We start from the raw sequence: 19,421 nt of genomic DNA, 5'->3' as shown, positions 1-19,421 counted from the left end.
TTAGTTAGTTTATTTCATCAAGGATACCTTTTGAATATTTTTTTTTTTTCAGTTTATGTGCTAGAAGTTCAGTCTTCTTTTTATGTGAGATAACATGGAAATGAAAACAATATTCATCGTGTTTCTTCATTCTTGTTTTCCTTTTTCAGTTAGGCTTTCTATAATGCTTGTTATTCCATGTACATAAGAGTGTAACTGCATTTTTAAATACCATCATAGAAGCGGTAGGTATATTTCTTATCGTTATGACTGAAGTAACTCGTGGATACTGGATAAATCATTTATACTTTTATCAGAATCCATGTAGCATAACTCGATACTTATAATTATGGTTCATTTTATAATTTTACTTTTTATTTCATTTAGTCAATATCTTCCATCGGTCACTCGGTTGAGGTCGCATTGTTTGTTTATCGATAGTATCCTTAGTAATGTAAATAAAATGTGAAAGTGAGTATGTTTGTTATCTCTTGGTTTAACGTATTAAACGTAGACGTATTAAATATGGTATAAATACGTAACATTCGTTATAGAGTAGGAGATAGGTTGTGGTTTATCTTGATCAATTAATATATTTTGGTCACGTGGACGAAGTCGTCGATAAAAGCTAGTTTCTATATAAATTAAACGCCCATACAGTTAATACTAGTATTTTGTAAGATAAGATTTTGTAATAAAATCAACACAAAACAAAATTTGTGAACCACGACAATCATCTGAAGCAGTTCATGGACGAGCGGATACCTATAATAAGAGTAGGTAAAAGGTTCATCGAAAAATGTAATGTCGAACACCTACGCCAATTCCACGGCCGGTGGTAGTATTGTTAACCCCGGTCTTCATTCAATAAACATATTGATTGACAGCTTATAAGCTTGAATCGAACGAAAATTATCTGCTTAGTGGATCCTTTCGCATGCAAACGCCGCTATTTGGATAGCGTTAAACAATTCTTCCGAATGACTAAACATGCTTAATCCATGATCCTCGCCCTTGTTGGCTTATGTTCGGACTCCTTCCTGCAAATGCGTTTCTGTTTGAGTATTCACTTCGATTATGCACGCTTATGAGTTCATCACCGCTTATAGGGATGTGAAATAATATAATGCACCATAAATAAAAAAAAATGTTCATATAATTTTTGGGAAACATATTTATTTACTAAATATAATGTTTTGTAAAATTGAAAAAAAAAAAAACAATAAACATTTTATTAATATACAATAGTTAGATACATCCTTATGTAGTAAAAAAAACCTATTATTCCTAAGAATCTTTTTGTTATTTTATTTTCATAATTTAATGTCATACACGCGCTTACGTCGGTTCTAAAGATTAAATGTTCTATGTACCTACCAAGTAATAATATTGTGACTACACGATGTCTGTGCATAGAGAATATTTAAAAAAATATATAAGGGCTCTTAATAAGAGAAACATGTTAAACCAATAAGTTCTACGATTTTTATTGTCTGTCTGTATGTTTGTTTTCGTATCATACGGAAATTACTGCACCAAATCGGATGCGATTTGTCAGTTGTGCTTCTGAAACTCTAAATTTAAATCTGTTGTGTTTATCTTTACACACTATCGGTCTATTTCATGGTTTTCTTACTTCTTATTCTTAATAAAATACTTTCTAATATTTTTAATAAAATCAATTAAGAATTGATGTGTACAAAGTATTTTATTTATTTTCAAGACAAAAATACACGTAAGTTACATTGGTAGTTATTTCATTAAAGTTATATTTTGTGTATTTAATTAAACTTTTAATAATAAAGTATTACATTAAAAAGCTAGTAGATATATTATAAAATTTATTATAAGTATTTAATGTGTTAGTATTTTTAATGTTTGTGTAAAAATGTATTAAGTCAAATAGTAAACATCAAAGTATGTCCGAATGTTCTGTAATCTGCAGTTAAGGTAGGTCAAGTACGGTGGCTAGACTTGACTAAACACCTACCAAACTTTTATTTCTATGTTGGAATGTTCCAATTTTATTTCTTTTGCAAAACGAACGGAATGCTATTTAATTAATTTTCATTATAAGAGTTTCGTTAGGTAATTCATGTTTTGAAATTTTATTTTATTAATAATGGTAACTTAGTGGTTTTGACGTTTACCTACTTTACGTATACCTACGTTCACTGTTTAAAATTATACTCAAAAGTAAATTTCCGAATTCTTTTGGGTTTATCTATTTATTATAAGATTACAAGTTCTCTTCTTATGGGTTTCATTTTATTAGGTAAGTACCCATTAAGGCAATATTCGATTCTATATGTGTAAGGCGAATTTAGTTTATAAATTTACTTAATGTATCTGAAGTTTCTGTCACTTATTAATAATGACAATTGGTGTTTACTAATTTATCTTGCATTTGAATATTAATAATTTAACATATAGGTACTAAGTGAATAAATACGTGAAATATATATGAAAATGCATTTTCCGAGTGCATCTCATCCTGTTATTAACGTAGACATAATACAAAGTGTTACACAAACGTGCTCCATAATAAGTTCACGATCGTTATGGTCTATTGAGCGCTTTTCTAAAGGTTTGCTTTCGAAAGACCCACGACATTTTCAAGGCCAGGATGACCTTCTAGCTTTCGCTTGCTATAAACATAAGTGTACGATTTATTTAGAGGCGAATACCATTAAATTGTAAATGTTTGTATATACGTAGTATAACGTTATTATAAATGTTTGTACCTTGCCGTAGTCGAATTGGTCTTAGGTACTGATGAATAGGTAAGTTTGTTCGTGTAGCGATATAACTCACTGTTTTTTCTGATGGTCGCGGACTGTACAAATATTGATTGATTGATCGGTGTTATCTGATAATAATTATATAGAAAATGTATTATATATGTAAGAATCTAAGATAGGTAGATGTATCTTCAATAAAGTATGTTTATCAGTCATCTATATATGTTCATAATATTAATTACAAAATTAACTGTTAATGAATAAAAAAGTGCCATTTTCAAAATAGGTTTTTTTCCTATCGCCCAATCAGTAAGTTTATTTAAGTATTTTTAAATAAACATCATATCCGTTTACTAGGTTTTACTGAAAGAATAATAAACTTCCATTCATCCGTCAATCCATTCATTCATTCTTACAAAATTTCGTATTTATAATATTAATTACAAATTGCTGTCAATGAATAAGTAGGTTTTTTTGCTACCGGCAAAGAGTTTGTTCATTTTCAGTAAATATTGGTAATCCTTTCTAATATAAAAAAAAATGATAGAATAGAAGAAACCTTCATTTCAAATTAAGCTTATTAAAAGAACTTTTGAATTTGTGGTTTCTATCGAGAAAACTTCGCAAGAAACTCGGTGCAGTTACCTAGCTCGTTACGTTCAAGTATTGTAGAAAAATGAAACATAATAAGAACAAAGTAGATATGAATTGATATCGTTGTTTACCAACTTACGTATGCCGTATCGCTACATACTGTATTCTATAGGTACACGGAGCCCGGAGCCCTAGTTCTAGTAAAACACAAACAGCTAATGCTCTTAGTACATTCAGGGCGTCGTGCTTATGAGTATTATGCGCTAAGAACCGATCCTACTACATTACACAATCTTGTTAGCTGTCCTGGGTTATAATAATAATCCTATTATTTAGTATCTACTTTGTTCTTCACATCTTGAACAAATTATACAAAGATGTTGTGACTGGGGCCTAAAAATTTGCATATAACCCATATTTATTATGTGAGTTAAGCACTAAGAAATTCTTTATGGAAATATACCCATCACGATTACTACGGCTACAGAAAATTCATCGCGTTAGGTAAATCAATGTTGTTTTAATTACAATGTTTACTTTTATTTTATTGAATCGAAACTGAATCTGAAATTAACATATTTCATTTTGTAAATATTGTGACGTGTGCTTTCGGCATCGAATCGGCCACCCTTCCTTTCCCATAGGTGTCGTAATAGGCGACTAAGCGAACTTAATGGTTGAGAATGAGCAACAGCATCCCTCTTAAAATATCATCAAGGCCTAAATGCGGTCACCAACACGTCTGTTAAGCGTGGCAACTAGTGGCAAAACCGCTCTTTATGGGGGCGGTCTATGTTTAACAGTGGATAGCTAACGGCTTATATGGTATGCTACAGTAAATGTTCTCTAAAAATCTCTTTGCACTAAGTTTTAAGGTATCCATTTGAAAGAATAAAAAAGTATTTTAAGAACTTATATATTTATGGTTAAAATAAGTAAATATTTAAAATAATACAACTACGATTGTATTTTTAGTCATTAAGTATAAAAAGGTATATAAGTATATATATAAATATTATAAGTATTATATACAACAGCCACCATAAAATGAATTATTAATTTAGTGTAATTGTATCATATGTATAATATGAATGAATGAATGATTTATTTATGTGTAAAATATTGGTAAGTATATTAAGATGTTACATAATATTATTTCAATAATCAATATTTTGCTATTGTATGAAGGCATATAAATTTAATCATAGGTAACTATAACATATTAATCAACCTCAAAGTATTATTATGTTAAAAATATTTATAATAATTAGGCACTTTTAATTTTCTCTGCATAATTATAAAAATATCAAAATTTAATTTTTGTTTCACATTATTAATAATGTAGAATTACTTTTGCATTAAAATCAAGTGAAAGTATTAATAATTTACTTTGACAGATTTTATTCGTTCTAGGTGAGAAAAAAGGTCTGAATTGTGTAGGTATAAGGAGTATAGTATATAATGTAATGTGGGTCCAGGCGTGGCTTACAACATACTCGTATTGTCATGGCTCGGAGGTTAGCCCCAGATAATCCCGACCATTGTTAGCTATTTTAATGCTTATGCCTTTTGTGCGACCGTCCTGTATTAAGTCATACGCGGATAATCGCTGTATTATGCCGAGTTAATTTTCCATTAGCTTGTACCAGGGAGATTGGCAGCTGCTTACTGTCGCACCCAGACAAATCGGCGACATTTTGCATTAGTGCTTCGTATTTACTATTCTCGACGAATAGTATTTTGCATTAGTGATTTATGATAATAATGTATACGATATTAAATACAAGGCGTTTGATTTGATTAATTTTTCTTTACGGTTTGTATGGGGATTATGTAGAAATTGAAAAGGTAGATACATCATGTAAGTATGAGGTACCGTATATGTATGTCGAGAACAATTATTAAAGTTAATACTTTTGCACTAAATAAATACTGCTTTCACCAATATAATTATGTATCTACTTATTTTCTTCTTATGTTAGAAAATAAGTCAAAGTAAAAAAAAAACTTTAATCCTGGATTAAGGCAGAGATTAGCTAGACAGTGCGATCTAGGCATAGAATGGGCCACCCTTTTCGTTTATGTGGGAGTCGTAAGTGGCGCCTAAGGGAACTTAATGGTCGAGCGATGGGCAGCAGCGTCCCTTTTAAAACATCACCAAGGCCTAATTGCGGTTGTCGACTCGCCTGTCAAGCATGGCAACTACTAGTAAAACTGTCCTTATGGGGAAGGCCTATGTTTAGCAGCAAAGAGTTACCGTTAACGGATGACATAATAAAATATAATAGCTAGAGAGGGTCTTATCAAATACGTTTAATTCTAATATTTTCCATCAGATTACATCATAAAGGTATTTGTTACACCATAACTATTAGATATCCAAATGCGACGATTAAAGATATTAATGTCTTTAATCGTCGCAAAGGAGATAAAACATAGGTAAGGAGTAAATTGGAGCGAAACCGATGGGATAGGTTAGGACCATACCAAATCAAAACTAGTCATAATATTTGATACATAAAATTTAGATACATAAAATTGTGTATGTATAGTTAACACATTTAAACTTTTTTTATTTAATGAAGCCCAATGTGAGTGTATATAGTACCTAAATATGTATACTTTATTATTAACATTAGATGTAATACTTACAGAAAATTACTTAGACTCATTCTTAAAAAATCTATTTAGGTTCCTATTTATAAATACGAACGACCATTCTACAGTTCTATAAGTTGGCTATAAATTCTGGGCAGTTTGAGTAATCTGGTCTTACTGTCACGCATCGTCGAGTGTGACCAATATTTGTCGGAATAAGACACCGTAAAGATGTTTCCGGACCGTAAAAGTATCATATTAACTGTTTAAACACTGGATCGGAGGTTTTATCGGTAGCAGCTGGCCGACACGACTAATTACATCAATTACAGGCAAACAGAGCAATGCTCGGGTTTCGTGGCTCCCACCTTTGTCAATATTTGCAGAGTTGCGACGACTGGCGCGGTCGCGCGACCATAGCCGCATTGCTGTTACTGCCCGCCTCTTTTGTCTCCTCTTTGTAAATAGAATAATTATCGAATATGATAAGCATTTTTATTTTTTTATTTTTATATCATTATTACATGACCATCATGATTAAATGTTATTTGATTTATTACTTATTTATTATATTATTTGAATTAATACTTATTTATTTTAAAGACCCTACAGATTAGAGAAGTGTCCACAACGAGAGTGGTCGCTTATTTAGTCTGTAGGGTCTTCTGAATGGTCTGCTACCCCTGCAGCCGATGAATACTTACAAGTTCGCAATATTAGAGGCAATCGAGTGCCGATCCCTGACTTTAATATCTGAGTGTATAAATTAAGTACGCTGTACTTCATTGCCATATTTCATCAATCTGTAGAATCATAAAAATTATTATTCAAAAATGCTTATAATTAATAAAACATTATTTTTATTTACCCTTTAAATCGGAACTCGGCTTGCTTGGCAGCGCTAGAAATTAATACGTTGTATTAACCCTTTAAGGGGAGGTTTATGTTAAGCAGTGGACAGTTAACGGTTTATATGATGATATTATTGTATTATTAATACTGCTATAATATAATATTGTAAATAGTATTAGTATGCTTGGAGAATGTGATATTTGCCCACGTAGACGACTTTATGCAGTCTGTCGCTGGTTAAACAACACCTTGTAAACAGTTCCTCATATACCTACTCCATTAACATGAATCTTTTTTAGCTATGCCTACAACGTTAAAATCGGTGAATATTTTAATTATTTATTTAAGTCCATTTTTGGAATTACCGTTGACGCGTCTTTATACCGTATAGTCTATAATACCTACATATATCTACGATTGTGACAAAATCTCTCTATTTTGTAAAACTATAAAATATAAAACAGAATAAAAAGTAATTAATAAGCAGTGACAATATTTCTACTAATAAAAGATTTTTATTTTAATAAACAAAAATTGCTATATAATTAATAAATTTATATTCGATTAAAAATTATTTAATATTTGCAAAGAATTAGCAATGCAATCGTCGTGTAAAAAAATCAGTCGAACTGTGAATTTTCTTTGAATAAAATTTCATATTACAAAAAAAAAATATGAGATAAAGTGTATTGCGATTTTACATGATTATTATACATAGGTACTCGATATATTATAAAACTACTTTGTTTTTGTTATGTAAGTATGTAGTTATAGGTACCGCTTAACTGCTAGATTATGGACCGGCTGAGAAGTCGCTGTCGTCGGTTACGACAACTAGAGGTAGGTATCTGTCATCCCGTGCAACTGAGTGAAGGTACTCATTTCTATGAGATAAAAATTGTAGAGACACAAAACCGGCGTCCAAGCTTACTCGCTAGTCGAATCTATCGAAAGGCTAAAAGGTAATTCGCCAAATGGTTGACTACACAAACATTTTCATAGCTCTATTTTTCCGACTGTACCTACTTACATATGTTTGTTAAGATTAAAAGCAATATTTGGAAATAAAAAAATGTCTCGTTAATCTATTACGTAGGTACGTCTTTATCGTTATACGATTCTGATAAGCTGCAAAAAGGCAATATAGTGAAACGCCAAGGGCGAAATTTTGACAATGGGTATCTACACTACGTCGCTCAATTTGTTCGTTGTTAGATAAAAGATATAATCCTCACGTCTTTGACAATTGGCACAAAAAGGCTATGTTACTAAAGTGGTTGTGATGATGCGAATGCGTGAAGGTGTATAGCTTTGAGGATATGGAACGGATGAGGGGGGAGGGAGGATAATCCGGTGAGGGAGGCTGAACGATGTTGATGGTATAATTTATTGTACTTAGGTATAAGTATCTATTTATTTATTTACTAGTTTTTACTAGCGACTTCAACTGCGTGACCGGAATATTGACCAGATTGGCCAGAATAAAAAAAAAAAAAAATAGCGAGATTTGATTGTTAGTTTTAATGGATATACTCAGAAACTACATGACCGATTTTAAAAATTCTTTTACTTATAGGTGAAAGAATTTTTAATGAAGCTTTATAAAAATTCTACTTATCTATCCGTGTGAATTCGAGCCGGATCGCTAGTTTAGTAATTGTTATACTCAAATAGTACGTAATTATTCTTAAATGTAATATCATATATGTAATAAGTGCTTATTTGGTAGATAATCATATCAGAATCATCACCTATATTTTAATATAATAAAACCGTTAGTAGATATTTTTCTTATGTAATTATTATATTTTTTTAAGTAATACCTATCCGAGGTTATACATTACTTTATTGATATATTTTTTAATTTTAAATTTTTTCTAAATATATGCATGCAAGATATTTAGGAATTTGATGAATATAACAAAGTTTAGTGGTTATATGGAGTTAGTATTATCTAATAGAGAGGGATACAGATTACTGCTGCTTGTTTGGGAGCGTCATATTGTCACATCCATTAAGTTCAACACGGGGCGGAGTCTCGGGGGCCACGCCCCAGCGCCCCGGCGCACGCCCTGTGCGCGTGTGCGCCCCACACACGCTCCGCGCCGAGCGAGTCTCGGATCGCGCCCCGACGACTCACTAAAACGATTTACTCTCAATCGCATCACGTATGTCATATTATCCTTTAATTACTAAACTACATTAATCACTGCTACGCGTTAACTTTATTTTTACTGTTATTATACAAGTTCGGAACAAACACTGATAATTTATAACCGAAAGTGAATAAATAATATATAAATGCATTATTAAAACGCTCTCAAATTCATCATAAGTGGTTAAAAAGTGCGTACATTATAGTCGAAACCTTAGATTCATATAAAATAGTGCATCAAGGTGATTTAAAATACGTTGTTGAAATAATGATTAGTAGGGACAGCAGACTATAATGTGGTGTGTGGGTGCGTGTTGTATGAGGTGGTCTGTGTCGCGGTGAGTGTGAGCAGGGTGGCGACGCAGCCGGAGTCGCGGGCTGGGGGTATGGGGGGCGGGGGCGGCGGGTGGCCAAGAGAAGCGCCCGCGCTGCTGAGCACGGCGCTGCTGCTAGGCGGCTCGCTGCCAGAGCGGCCACCGGCCCCGCTCTTCACCATCGACAGCATCCTGGCACCACGGCCGCAGCCCCCAATACCTCCACTGCAATTACACCATTTAGCACATTCAACATTTCACCGAGCACACGATCTATTCGGTATGTTTCTGTTTACTTCAATATATTGTAGGTACCTTATAAGCATACCTATGTGAGAATTGATGGATTGGGTATTTAGATTACTAAGCACCAAACGTTATAGTTAGAGCTTTAGATAATGGATTGCAATTTAAAAGCATTAAAAACTTAATATATAATAAATACCTTTTGGCAAAACCTAAAAGAGTAAGGACTATATACATATTTATTCTTATGACAAAATATATAGGAACATACATTGGTAAGGCGGATCATCATAATGATATAGGTATACTCTACAATAGGATCTTATGATGGTCGACATCTAAATGGCGGCCAGATCATAGTTAAATCCAAAACTTATTTTAGATTAACTTAGGTATGTAGATTTAGATTCAGATGAAAAGTTCAAAACTTTATTAACATAGGCACCTATAGGGCGAAGTGTTTAGACTTACACGTGGCAAACGTTAATAAAGGTACTTACATTTCAACTGAACTTTATTTCTCTGTGATTTGAAGTTCTGAAATGTGAAAGTAAAATTTTAACAACAGAATAAAGAAAATGATTAGCCACCAACGCGCTTACCTATAGGTTAGCGTAACACAGTTCGCCAACCCGTCTGCCAAGCGTGGTAACTACTGGCAAAACCCCTAATAGAGGGACGCCTATTTTTTTTTTTTTTTTTTTATGTTCAGCAGTGGACAATTAACAGCCGATACAGTGTGGTATGGTAAGCGAAACACAACAGTTTTATTACAAAACGCATATTAAAGATAATACCTATTAGAGTTAGCACTTGAATAAATCACGGATCACAAAGAATCCTTATCTAAAAAAACTAAGTTTATCACTAAACTGTGGACCAATTATGGTCTAAAGTAAATTAGTTTTAAAGTAAGTTTAAAAAGTTTTATTTTGAATTCGTGTTATTACAAGTTGCCGGCAAACAAATAATTCTGTAGGTAGGTATAACTAAACTATCTATTATAAATTTATTTATTTATGAATATTTAGGTTAAACTCCGTTTTATTTTAAATGCTTTTATCATTTGCGTATAGGTGTCATACTCGTATTTTAACGTAGGTAACAACTAGTGGATGGTTTAAAGCAGAGAATGAATATCATACCACTTTTTCTGGTTGTGCAACTTTAAACTTTTCACTTGGTGCAACCGATACAAGAAAATACGAGTTCACTATCGTGTTTTGTTTTCAAGATTATTTCGATTTAAGTCTTAGTTAATTCTTAGTGTACCTAAATTAGGAGTTCGAGTTTCGACAAATGTTTGGCTAAAACAATAGCCGAATTTTTTTTTTTTTTTTTTTTTTACAACACAGGGGGCAAACGAGCATGGAGTTCGAGTTTCGATGATCAAAACACCAGCGGCATGTTTGGCTAAAACAATATACCGAATTTGATTTGAAAATATGTTTATAAAGTTATTTTCTGTGGCATTCCAACCCGTCGGATTTATCATGGTGCTTTACCTTACATGATGGTACCTAGATATCTTGTAGCCTTTTTCTTTCATCCATATGGAGTTTCGTGATTTGCGATATTAATTATAATCTTCTGGCTTTGAATTCTCCATATTTAGAAGACTTACAACCTATTTGGATTATTATGACTATATACCTATTTCAAAATTATTAAAATAAATGTATTTTCAATAAAAGAAAATGTATTTGCCATGTCTTCCTTTTCTCATGGACAAGTTATGAATTTATAAAGTAACTGATGCTATGAATGATAAAATTCGCACTTATACATATACACAATTAAATAAAGGTACAATTTAATACAAATACATAGTTTAAATAAAAACAAAATGAATAATTAAAAAAGTTGTACAAAATAACTACATAAAAATAAGGTTTTTATCAAAATTGTGATAGAAACCAAATTTAGTTTCGGTTTTAGTTGTGTAATCTAGTTTCTGTTGATCGTTAATTCTGCACATGCCTGAATCAACGCAATATGCACCTTATATTTTTACAAAGACGCTGGGATTGATTATGAGCCAGTATTTTAATTTGATAGTTTCGTTTTATGGACTAAATAATAATTTTGTCTTAAATGCACCTACTAAAAATTTAGTTGTATTCTTATATTAAATTAAAGCTTTAGTTTTAAGGATAAGTTTAGAGTAATGGCGCATCAGAATTTCTCTTTTTAATACTTTATCTGAGGGGGACTTTGTACAGAAGTTGTCTGCTTAGGTACTTCTGTCCCATTTGTGTTTCTGCCGTAAAGCAGTTGTATTTGCATGGCTGTGTTTCGGTTTGAAATGAAATAACAGGCTGCAGAGGCATAACACTTTAGCCCTGAGGAATGACAACGCATGAAGGGTATCACGGGCGATATAGTATATTCTGTTATGTCTATGGTAGTGTTCATGTCAATGGGTTATAGGTTGTATGGTTACCACTTTCCATCAGGTGGACTGTCAGCTTGTTCGCCATTCTAAGTTGCATAAAAAAATTAATTAACTCGCTTTATTGAATATGCATTACCTATTGCCAATTGTACAATAATTTTAATAATACTTTTGCAGTGGATAATGTTTATAGTCGTGCACTAACATAATTAATACTTATTTCTCCTAGCGACGATTACTTTTCAAACATGAGGGTTGAGGTTACATTGCCGTGGGGCTTCCGAAGTCTTTGCTACTTTAGAAATAAAAGTCATGTTGTTAGCTTCCTTTTACAATTTTCTTCTAGCTTTCATTAATGGAAGTACCTATTTATTATTGTACGTAAAAATTTTAACGAAAAAACGATTCATAAAATAATTAATAATGTAGATATTTGCTTTTATATAAATTAGAGCAGATAAAAATAAAATACCTACACTTAGAAATCTGTGTACTTAATAAATTTTAAAAGTGAATCTATTATAAATTGGTGAGCCTGAGCAATTTCTTGTTTTGTTGTATATAATAAATTATGTATTGTAATTTTTACTATGAACCATATAACTAGTCTGGCCATAAATACTGTTATATAAAAACTTTTTTTTCAACTTTTTAATTATTTTGAATTTAGAACACTTTTATTATTTTAAAAACTTATTTCCATTTTGCATATAATCACATTTGCATTTTTCACATAAGGAATGGGGTTCTTCAACAAGAAAATAGGATTGTAGTGATTGCCTTGCACAAAGTGGGTATGAAGCCGTCGCTCATATTCCAGACACTTCAAAAGCTTGGTATCAGCCATATGTTCGTATACCGTATTATTAACAGATACAACAACACTTCCTCTGTCGAAAACCAGAAAAGATTGGGGCGGCCGCGTGCTGTTAGAACTACAAAGGTTGTCAATGCTGTTAAAGCTAGAATTCGTCGAAACCCCATTAGGGAGCAAAAAATCTTATCGCGAGAAATGAAGATTTTCGCTAGGACTCTGTCGCGTATTATAATACAAGACCTGAAGCTCGGTGCTTATCGTAGATATACAGGACATGCCCTAAATCAATCTTTAACCAATTTAAGAGAGAAAATCGATCCAAACGCCATCTATTGCGATACGCAGGTGAAAGGCACAGAAGTATTCTCTTTACCGATTTAAAAATTTTCACGATTGAAGAACACTACAATAAGCAAAATGATAAAGTGTAAGTTTACAGTTTTAAAGAAGCTGCTCAAGTGGTCGGAAAGGTATAACGTGGTCATTATCCTGCGTCAGTGATGGTTTGGTGGGGCGTGTCTTATCAAGGAGTCACAAAACTACATTTTTGTGAAAAAGGAGTGTAAACTTCAACTTCAAAAAGTGTATCAAGATACAGTCTTGTATCGTGTTGTGAAACCTCTCAGAAATACACTTTTTAAAAATATACCATTGACTTTCCAGCAGGACTCTGCACCTGGTCACAAGGCACGAACTATCCAAGTCTGGCTTGAAACCAACGTTCCGGACTTTATAAGAGCTGAAAATTGACCCTCATCTAGTCCAGACTTCAAATTATGGGCAGTTTTAGAGGACAGACAGAACAGGTCATGTTCCAAACGATACGGTGACATTGAGTCTCTTAAAAAATCTTTGAAGCAAGCAGTGGCAAATTTTCCCTAGGAAACAGTGCGTAAAGCCATAGATTCGTGGCCAGACAAATTAAAGGTTTCAACCGTGAAGCAGTTGTGTTTGCATGGCTGTGTTTCTTTGAAGAGTAAAATTTACTGCAGAGGAATAACAAGTCCTCAGGAATGGCCATTTCATGAAACAGATAATATTTTTTTTGTCTATATTTTTCCATCAGGTGGGCTCAGAGACTTTAATAAATATTTTTTTTATTTTTTGTAAGTAAGTATAATTTTAATAATTACAATAATAAAAATTACATTAATTACATTACTTCATTAAAAAAAAAATACATTTTCATTTGTGACAGAACTTATGGCTGGATTAGGTACATATTTGTATTCTTTATAATGAAATAATAACTTGTAAAAATTTAGGTTGTAGGTATATGGAAAATCCCCAAATAGTATTAAGTTTTTCAGTTGTTAATACAATTATTATCAATATTACTTACTGGAGGTATAAGAGTGATTACTATGATTTTTGGATGTTTAATGAATTCGACATAAATAAAATTTTTTTTTGGAAAAATGTCTACAGTGGGTACGGACAGTATTTCTAATAGTTTTTTTTTTTCGAATTGATACCTACTGCTAAATTTCACCATTGTACAATCTACCATAAACTAAAGTTACATCCTAAGCATGTGGGTGAGTGGCGGCCTTACATCGTGCGTTTTTGAAGACTCTTTTTTCCACCCACAACTACACATTGGCATCAACTTCCAGCAGCATTATTTCCAAACTGATAAGTCATTGTAACCTTCAAGAAAAGAATATAATCCTTTGTGTATGCTCATGGGTGGCGGTAGTCACTTACTATCAGAAGAACCGCATTCTCGTTTGTCCCTTGTGTTTAAAAAAAAAAAAAAACATAAACTTGCTTATTATTTGGGGATTTATACCTCGTATTTGCAACGAATATGGATGCAACAGTAGCGGAGTACCCGGTATAGCCTAGGGCGAAGTACGGTTTATCTCCATTATTGGACTTACATCTTTTTACTTTTCATTTTGCAGAACATTTTAATATTTAAAAATACCCATGGGGCTCAGTAGATTGTTGCATAAACAAACTGTTGTTTTAAATTAAGCTACGACGTGGTATTTATGTTTTAGAAATTATTATAGACTTACAATGAATTTTTTGTTGGTGTATAGGTAAGTATACATTTTTTATTTATAATTAGATATACTGTTTTAATAAAATTTATTGTGGTATTAATTTACAATTTGGGTTAACGGTATTGACTTACTGACTTAACAAATACTGAAATACATGAAAGTATCTTTTTTCTAAACAAATGTAAAAATTTGGTACGCGAATGACATCGCGGACATATATAATACTTTATATATGTATTTTTAGGAAAGCTTAGGGCTTAAGATTCAGTTAATATTTTCTTTGTGGTACTTAAAATTAAGAAAACGGTAGAATCGTCTTTATATATAGATAGCATTATGGTTATAACAGAATACATTGTGATATCTACGCTACTCCGTTATACATTGTAATTCTTGAGAACTATAGTGTTACCTATGTCTCAGTTCCTACCCTGCACTCGTAATTTCATCATGCTACGTTATGTCCTGCGATTCGACACACGCATGTGAACACAGCTGCTTCAAAGCATAAAAACGGGTGGTATACTTAGAGGTTCCCTAGAAAATAGACCTAAAATTTAAGAATTTAGGAATTCTTAAATTTTAGGTGTAATACCAAAACAGAACGCTAGGAACCATTTTCAGTTAAGACTGAAATTTGCGTTCTGTTTTGGTAAAACCTTAACTGAGCTCGACAATATACACTTAGAATATTTTTATCCTAGATGACACAAGCAAAGTTGCAGGATATAATAGTAATAAATAATTAACAAACTCACACTTTTATAAAAAATCTATATAGGTGACTGATGTATTTCGAATAACCCCAAGTTGAAAAGTCACCAATCAATGAAGACAAACTGTTTTCGATTGGCGACGGTTTGTATAAAAAGTTGTACGGATTTTGACTGTTAGTGGATAGTTAGTTGTTTATTGATGTTGAAATAATGAATAACGTGAATAATAATTTTATTGCGAGCGAGTAAACGTTACAGAGAAACGCGGTTATGAGCAATTTTTTGTGTGTATTTTATTTAAAATTGCAAGATGCAAGAAATAAATTAATGTTGGTTAAAAACACAAGTAAAAACGGCAGACAAACTGACAGTCCATCTAATGGAAATTAGTAGTCGTATATTACTCATAGACATGAATACTATGTATGTATGGAGCGATGACCACGTATATGTTGCAGGGTGTCAATGAAAGTAACTTAGGACTGTTTTCTATGGTAATCAATAAAGGAACTCTACATTGTAATGACAGTCAAATAAATTCAACCCCTACAATAATATTGCTTGTAGGTCAATATGATATTATTATTCTCATATGTCTATGAAATATGAGAATAATAAAATCGATACGGCTTAAGTTGACGCCCGCGTAAATGCAGGGAATGATGTGTACAAAGCCAGCGATAGCGCCTTAGCAATGTGCCGCCGGCCTTAAAAGCTTTTATATTTCTTTTACAAATAATACCTACTTATTTTGCTGATGTTGGAAGTATGCAAAAATATTCAATTTTTATTCGTAGCGTTAATATTTTGTTCTGCAGGGTGGTGAGCGTACCGGGAAAACTTGAGTCTAAGCTCGGATATTCACGCACCGATTGTTTTGCCACGTATTACAGCTGATCGATTGTGACGTGTACAATTCTTATGTTTCAAAACTTTTTATTATTTTCTTTGTATCTTTGAGATAGATGTACTAAGTGCGAGGACATCATTTTAAAACTAAATATGAATAAGATATTTAAATAATTTTGTGGTTAGAATGAATTATGAATTATAATTTTGATCAGTTTATCCTATGTACCGCATACACTCATTTAACTGATACTGGAAGGTCGTCTTGAAGGCAACTACAGTCAACTACATTGTTTCTAATTCATTTGTCAGTCTGTATTATATACAACCTTGAAATATTTATATAACAGAAGGTTTTATTCATTGTAGTCTAGCAATAAGCTTTTTTTCTTATTTTACGTGTATATTTTACAACTTTAATACATTATACGTAACGTATAAGAACTAGCGAATTACCCTGTTTACGCATGAGTGCATAATAACATGTCATTTTAAATATTATATTTTGTGGCATATATAAGGCTTAAAATTATCCTGTTTCAAGCTGGAATTAAATATACATTTATTCACAAAATGTCATTGAAATCGGACGGGCAGTTTTGGAGGTTAGCGTTTAAGAATATGGTGACAGATGATTTTTATAAATGAAGATAATTCAATTCATATCTTTGCTAATCAAATACATATTGTATTCAAGTGAGATAAGAATATTTTGTCAGTAAAGGATTATAGGTATTTAGAATTCATGTTTACGTATTTTAAAATATTATTAAATAAATTCAGGTAACTTCTTTGATTTTTGGTACAGGTGTCGGCAACGTGGGGAGTGCGGTGTCAGGGGCCGGGGGCTACGCAGGCCTGTATGGAGGCTACGCGGCCGCCGCCTTGGCCGGTTTGGCGGGCCCGCCGCCCAAACGCAAGCGGCGCCACCGCACCATATTTACTGAAGAGCAGTTGGAACAGCTTGAGAGCACTTTTGACAAGACACACTACCCTGATGTGGTGCTACGGGAACAGTTAGCGCTACGAGTCGACCTCAAGGAAGAAAGAGTTGAGGTATGTTCTTATGACACTACGACGAAAGAATATTATTTACTAGTTAGTATTTAAAATTATTAATATAGTCTATTTTTATTCTACAACAAGACATTTTAAGCCATTTTGTTGTTTTTTTTAATGAAATTTTATTTAACTTAGTTTCCATTTATGCAGCTATGTTGCGTAAATATATATATGTATATTCCCATTGTACCTCTCGCCATAGAGCTTGTGCTGGTCCCCCCTTTTCCCATTTATAAATAAAGACCCTCTAACTAAAGCTTTTGAAAAGCCTACCCTAATGAAAGCCTATAAAACCTACCCTAACGAATGGACTAACACCCTTTATATAACCCCATACCTATGTTGCCATGTACACCTCAAACACCCTATGAATCATATAAACACAATAAACACATAATATTCATCAGATCTGATAGTAGAACACTTGATCAAATGGCCAGATAAATAAATGTGTGATCGTCTAATAATGTAGAACCCTGTGTGCGTTTAATAACTAAGAGGTTCTTTAATTGATATATGATAGGAATTAAATAATGAAGATGATTGATAAATCTTTTAGTATTAAGAATACTTAATGAATTATACTCATTTAAAGTTATGTTAATTTAAAATTAAATTACAAAACAATTGTAATAAAAAAATTGGGGAAGTGGTCGAGCCCCCCACACGCCCAGACCAGTGGTAGACTTTCCAACTATCTATAGCTCTTCCTCCTGAAAGGAATAGGTCGAGAGCTACTAAAAGTGATGAGTGCTATTGAATGAACTATAAGTCCAATCAATTATATTTAATAATATTGTTGATTAACCACATTGTGAATTAATCAATTATTTATTCAGAGAGATATATCTAAAGGAACCATAAGTTCTCTAAAAGACTGATTAATCATAAGTTAACAACGTCTCGTGAAATAACCAATTGGATTTTCTATAAGTTTGAGGACAGTAAGTCCAACTAGCTATTATTGTGTTGAGAGGAATAGAGATCTTTTTGGTAATAATTGTAGAGGTTTGATTAATCATGTTATATAGAGGAATTTCGGTGGAATATTTACTTTCATCACCTACTTCATCTCACACTTAGGTGCTGGTTCAGGGCTCCCGTAATTCGTGTTATCGGTGTCTATTTTTTCCTCGATTTATGTGTATGCATATAAAAACAATAATAATAACAAATAATAACCTAAACTCACCCCAAATAACCGAAGATTATTAATATTTTTAATCACTGCCGTGGAGGTCGATGGTTGTTCCCGCGTAAAAGTTGACACACAGGCGTTGTTGCACGGCACTCACACCAGAGGGCAGGCGTTTCCATATATCCCCGTAATGACTAATTTACAGGGACAATATATATTTATATGTGTGTGTGTGTGTGTGTGTGTGTGTGTAGAATTGTGAAAGTGTGGTGCCGCGATAAAAATATTGCAGATAAATTAAACATCCCCCCGCCCGAGAAAGGCTGAATGCCTTTATCAAACAAAACCGCTTAAAATAAATAAATATTGGAAACTGTATAGACCGCACTTATACAGAACCCACTTATGAAACCGCAACAAAAATAATACTAATAAATTAAAAAAGCTAAACTAATACATAATAAATAACAAGGTTGCAACTAATTAGAGGAAGTCTGCAAATCTTGACAACTGGACGCGTTATAGTGCCAGTTGCAGTCTTAAGTTTCACAACTCGTACTACACTGTCTTTACCAGGCAACAACTCTAAAATCCTGCCTAATCTCCACTTTAATGGTGGTAAATTTTCATCTTTAATTAGAACTAAATCATCCACCTTGGGAGGGTCTGTAGGAGACATCCATTTATTCCGCATTTGAAGAGTATGGAGGTACCGCTCACTCCACTTTCTCCAGAAACGCTGTGACAGTGCCTGAATAAGATTATACCGATTTAACCGCGAGTTAGGAATATCCTCAAAATTATATTCGGGCACTGATAACAAAGATCGACCGATTAAAAAATGTGCCGGTGTTAAGACTTCAAAATCTTGAGGATCTTGTGTCAAAGGACACAAGGGCCGGCAATTAAGAACCGCTTCTACTCTAGTAAATACCGTTACTAGCTCCTCAAAA

At 32.8% G+C, this 19,421-nt stretch overlaps 1 protein-coding gene across 1 annotated transcript in view; it reads left to right on the top strand.

Moving 5' to 3' along the window:
• The first annotated feature begins 8,845 nt into the window (after positions 1–8,845).
• Positions 8,846–19,421, top strand: part of LOC113512510 (visual system homeobox 1-like) — a 46,481-nt gene continuing 35,905 nt past the window's right edge. The window contains exons 1-2 of the mRNA XM_031906926.2: positions 8,846–9,513; positions 17,077–17,324. Coding sequence (XP_031762786.2) covers positions 9,306–9,513; positions 17,077–17,324 — 456 coding nt within the window. The 5' untranslated portion in view covers positions 8,846–9,305. The remainder of the gene's footprint in view (positions 9,514–17,076; positions 17,325–19,421) is intronic.

Source organism: Galleria mellonella, unplaced genomic scaffold, assembly GCF_026898425.1.
Source record: "Galleria mellonella isolate WM207_F2 unplaced genomic scaffold, CSIRO_AGI_GalMel_v1 utg64, whole genome shotgun sequence".
In the NCBI taxonomy this organism is placed as follows: Eukaryota; Metazoa; Arthropoda; class Insecta; order Lepidoptera; family Pyralidae; genus Galleria; species Galleria mellonella.
The sequence above is the reverse complement of the archived record's forward strand: the minus strand, read 5'-3'. Positions and strand labels throughout refer to the sequence as shown.